This window comes from Montipora capricornis, chromosome 13 (genome assembly GCF_036669925.1).
Source record: "Montipora capricornis isolate CH-2021 chromosome 13, ASM3666992v2, whole genome shotgun sequence".
In the NCBI taxonomy this organism is placed as follows: Eukaryota; Metazoa; Cnidaria; class Anthozoa; order Scleractinia; family Acroporidae; genus Montipora; species Montipora capricornis.
This window is the reverse complement of record NC_090895.1, coordinates 34,263,702-34,268,701: the sequence shown is the minus strand read 5'-3', so window position 1 is coordinate 34,268,701 and position 5,000 is coordinate 34,263,702. Positions and strand designations below refer to the sequence as shown.

Sequence of the window (5,000 nt, the reverse complement as noted above, 5' to 3'; positions counted from 1 at the left end):
TAAATATTTATTTACTGAAACAAATCGAATACACTTTTTTTGTAAAAGGCATCGTTTTTCCATTGAAAAGTAAATTTACACTTTCAGTTCTTGACTCCAGAAGTCTTTTCTTTTCTTTTCGGCAGTAAGTTTATTTTGATTTCCGAGTCACTCGCAACACGTGCTCGATATACGATTGTTTGCGAGGGGATAAATCGCAACGAACTTGACTTTTGCCTATTGGCGTCCAAACGTTGTAAATGTCCCTTACCAGATACATTTCATAAGGTACAAATTTGCTATCTTCTCGGAAAATTTGCCCGGCACCACGCAGTTAATAGGAACCCAAGATATCGGATATATTTCATAGAATTTACGATGCAAAAATGTTGTTACTATTGTTAAGTATCTTGCAAGAAACTACTTGTACGAGCGCGATGTTAAAGCTTTTTAGTAAAGCCAATCATACAAGCTCGGCTCCAATGTTCAGTATACTGATCAATCCTGAACCCCCTCCCCCCTTTAAATTATGACAAGATGTCGGAGGGGATATTCACTTTAAAAAAATGTTTACTGCCATGTTTATATTCACACAATTCTTGTCATGACAGACGGTACGATGTGTCCAAATTGAAAGTCTGTGTTCCCAGCTTTGCATTTCAGTAATTGAACATTATATTCAGTTCGCCTGACTCTCTGCGGAAATCGACGCTCGCATTAAAGACAAATAGCATTTTTACATCTTTGCATTTTTTATACTGTGTTAAAGTTTAAAGAGATGAGCCTTCTTGATTTTCCCATCTCATAAGTTAATCTCTTGTGAATGCATGATTGTGGCTCTGTGAAAAATAAACTCATAAATTATTTTGTATTTTGACTGCTGCTTAAATGATTATTGACGCTGCTCAATAAATTGGAACATCTATATTGAAGACATTAAAACGAGAAAGAATAAGTTCAAAGTAATATTCTCAGGGTCGGGATGTTTTGCTTTTTTCAATGTGTCTCTGACGTAGAAATCCTAAAGTGAGATCTTTCCTTGTAAAGCTACTGACCTGTGATTTCCTATGGCGCATTTTACAAACATACATTGTACTTCTGTCTATAGTAAAATATTTAAGTTGCAATACATTTCAAGGTTTATTCTGTTGTATTCTATTCTTGTAGCACTGATTACATTGCCATGGTAAGGCTGGTAATTCTCGGGAATGTAAGAACGGCTGCATGAAAGGTTGTTTGGTCAGGCTGGCGTTGTGGCTCATTAAGCCTGCCACCTCTGTGGTTGTATCTGAGCTGAGTTACAACAGATTGGCCTCACTCGGTGGTTTTTCTCTCGGTGCTTTGTTTTCATCGACTCACAGAGAATTATTTTAGTCTGGCTGTGATGGAGTGTGCCTTTTGATCGAGCGTCGACGGTGCTCCTACATCAAACATGAACCGTATCTGCCAGCTAGAGGCACCTTGTGTATGCTGTCGGCCCCATGTCATAAGCAGAAGCGCCCTTCCTTCACATTCTCTTCCCAAGACTATTCCTTTTGTCTAAGAAATCGTCGGGACTGAACTCAGTTTCATAGACGGTGCAGCTACTTAATATATGTGCTCGTGAGCGTCTTGTGGAAAAGTGAAAGGTAAACACTTAACTGTCGGAGTTCTGCTCAGCTATAAATCCTTTGGTTCTTATATGTTTTGTAAAAGACTTTTTGTCCATGGCTCTTGGTCAGTCTGATACCGTTAAAATTGAATCCCAAGCTTCTGAGGTATCACTTAACCGAGTTCTAGTCAGCGCAATCTAGATTCTACGGTTCTTATAGGTTTTGTAATCCCTTAAAGGATAAATTACTAAGCAGCCTTGTCGGTTTGTTTGTACAAGATTGCGACAGCTTTTTAATTTTCACTTCAATAAAGGCCAGATAAAAGTTAATGTCCAATAATGCTCTCTAGACGAAAGGGTGGTTCATTCTAGCGGCTTAGTGTTTCATGCCATTTACATCCAAGAAGTTCCCCTAGTGCAGATCTTCCTAGAGTTAGAATTTTAATTTCTGACTGAGAGATAAGAAGATCCCAGCACAGTAATGTAAACTGCTTCCACTCGGAAAATCCAAGTTTAAAGGAAAAGAAATCAAACATAGTGGGGTTTCTGCGCATTGTAAACTGAAATTTCTTAGTCGATGTAAACCAAGTGAAAGGAATTGTTTTCGCCCTCTAGGATCTGTTAAGTACAAGAAATGCACCAATTAAAATTTAGGGTGTGTTATATATTAAACTCCAGAGAGCTATAAATCGTTCGTGTGTTAATTGAAATTCTTGTTTCGAAGAAAACGTTCTTCACGAAACTAATACAGAAAAATCTCTTTACGTTTTATCAATTAAAGTATTAATACACTTGCGAGCGATAAGAGGGTTTTAGTGTCCACGCATGAACCCCGACCTGTGCCGTTTTCGTGAGAGTGGCTGAGTGAAACGCATTTTGTGCATTATACAATTTTATTAAAAACATCTGCAAAATAATGCTGTGATAACAGAGCCAGCTTCCTGCGCATTTTTCAAATCAAAAACTCTTCGTGGAAACTCCATAAAGTCCAAATTCAAACCAAAACGCTGAATTAAAGCGCATTTAATTTAGCGTTGTTTACGTGGAATTCTTCCTATCTCGCTTCAAACTGTTTACCTTACTTTCATAAAGCGCTTAAAAGGAGACATTTGGGAAAGAAAACAAATTAAGCCGCTAGAGTTTAATACCGAGCATGACGCAAATTCATGCTTGAAAGTTAATGTGCAGCCCATTGTGAAAATGACCACAGAATGCTTGGTACTCAAATGATTGCTTTTCAGAAGCATACATGAAATATCTGAGGGCTTACAGAATGAATGTCAACAATAAATCATCTGCCTTAAATTTCTTGACAATTTTATTGGTGTAGATCCCCGGTCCCTACCTGCCTTATCAAACTTTCCAGGGAGTTTGGCAAATATTTTTTTAGTAATTATCAAACATATACAAACATATATTTTCAGCCAGAGAAATTATGACTCCTCTGGGGAAACGAAAACCGAGATATTATCTTTTTTAAAATACATTGTTAATTTATTCACCTTTTGTTGTATCCAAGGATTTTCAACAATGGGGACATAGTCACTTAAATTAAAAATCGTACGTGAAAGCGATATATTAGTATACGAAAAAACATTGAAATTGTCACGCCACATAAAGAGCCAGTGCGATATGGCATGGTGTGGCACTGTGAAAATAAAGAGGCGGGAGAATTCTTGACAAAAAAGATTATCCACCTTCTTTTCTCTTGGACAAATATTGTTAAGTTTTCATTGTTCAAAATTTGCTATTAAGAATAAGCAGGCTTTGCATCTGTAAAACGAATTGTCGGAAAACCATGTCAATCAAACGAAAGAGATCAGAGAAGAACTTTAGTCGTTCCATATGCATACGTACACTGATTGATTTATGCAGAGTGATCTCGAAAGCTTTTTTTTTTTAGTTTTATGACAACCCGGTTGCGCGAAAGTGTCTTTTGTGGTTAACATTGGCGGATGGTATTTAAATAACGGTAGAACTTTGTATTTTTTTACACACATCTAGACAGAAACCCCGCGAAGTGACGAATCCTGCCTCCTTTTAGGTAATTGGAACAAGCACGAAACACCTTTGAATTTTGCCCGATAGGTGGTCGGGATAAATAATAGTTGTTAATACGGGCAAATGCAGTCGCATCTGATCCGGTAACCAGTGACGAGGTCGACATCACAGAGTCAATACGAAGACAACGAGAGCGGACTCGTGACTTCCCGCCTGCAAAAGTCACATCGATCAGACAAGTAAGCCAAAAAGTGAACCCGGGTCTTCAAAAGGAAAAAAAAATAGCATCGACTTCCTCAAGCTCCTCGATTGGACCATTCGCTTTTGTTCAACAGTATGGGGAAAAAACAAAGCAAGAAATTAGACCCAGAGGTCCTGGGCGATCTCCTAAAAAACACGAAATTTGACGAGAAGGAGTTGAAATCTTGGTACAAAGGCTTTCTCAAAGATTGCCCCAGTGGATTTCTAACAAAACAACAGTTTATTGAGATGTATAAGAAGGTCTTCGACAAGGGAGATGCTTCCAGACTTGCAACTTGTGTTTTTCGGCGATTTGATGTCAACGGAGATGGCAAAATAGGCAAGTCGAGGAAATTTTGATATTTTAAGTTATTCAAAACTAGTTGACATTTTTCATAAATTTTTTAATTTTATGCCAATATTTTGTAGAAAATATACCCAATCTGATCCCCGGTTGTCTTGCATTAAAATATTTTCATTTGTATAAACAATAATGCAGTGATCCTGTGATCTCGAAATACAGCCCCACTGAATAATGAGTAAATTCAAAAACACCACCAACACAGAGCATAAATAAAAGCTGGATTACGTATACCTTTATAACTTTTGCAAATTCAGGAGACAAGTGATCTATTTTACCGATAGCAAGTGCTAACAACAACTCTCGCATGTTTTTGCTACTGAACTGGTTTAACAAAAAAAGCGTATGATGTGTTTTTTAGGTACGAAGATTTGAGGAAGGAAATTTTTTTTTCCTCAAAGCAACGAATAAATGTAGAAAGACGTATGTTTACAATATGTTTCAAGGTGCCATGAATAATTAACGCTGTGTCAGTAATTGGATTTTTGCGCTTATTGCAAGAATTTTTATTTGAGATGGGTTTTGTTCTTGAAAGATCAATATTATGGAAATAAGTAGCTCGACTCTTCCTTCACAGAATTTTAGAGGAAGGAAATAACTCATCCGAGGTTACGAAAGGTTGCAATTATCACCAACAAATGAAGCAGAAAATAAAGCCAGTGTTAAGCTATGCTGGATGTTCGTCGGTCCGGAAAGTAAGAAACTAGCAAAGCATGCTATCGACAGGAACTGATCTGTCACCCATCACAAAAGTTATACCACCTTTCTTGTCAATTCCTTCATTTCCATTTTTTTTTCGCAAACATGCATTCGGATGACGCGCGGACA

At 37.5% G+C, this 5,000-nt stretch overlaps 2 protein-coding genes across 6 annotated transcripts in view; both read left to right on the top strand.

The window, feature by feature from the left end:
- The window catches only part of LOC138028378 (protein Wnt-4a-like), a 33,951-nt gene extending 33,503 nt beyond the window's left edge, over positions 1–448 (top strand). For all 5 annotated transcript variants that reach the window (XM_068875897.1, XM_068875896.1, XM_068875898.1 and 2 more), the window contains one exon: positions 1–448. This exon is cut by the window's left edge and continues 1,702 nt beyond it. The gene's annotated coding sequence lies outside the window, so the exon portion shown is untranslated.
- Positions 449–3,424: 2,976 nt separating this feature from the next.
- LOC138028383 (neurocalcin homolog) overlaps positions 3,425–5,000 on the top strand; it is a 5,532-nt gene continuing 3,956 nt past the window's right edge. Inside the window, exon 1 of the mRNA XM_068875905.1 lies at positions 3,425–4,151. Coding sequence (XP_068732006.1) covers positions 3,908–4,151 — 244 coding nt within the window. The 5' untranslated portion in view covers positions 3,425–3,907. The remainder of the gene's footprint in view (positions 4,152–5,000) is intronic.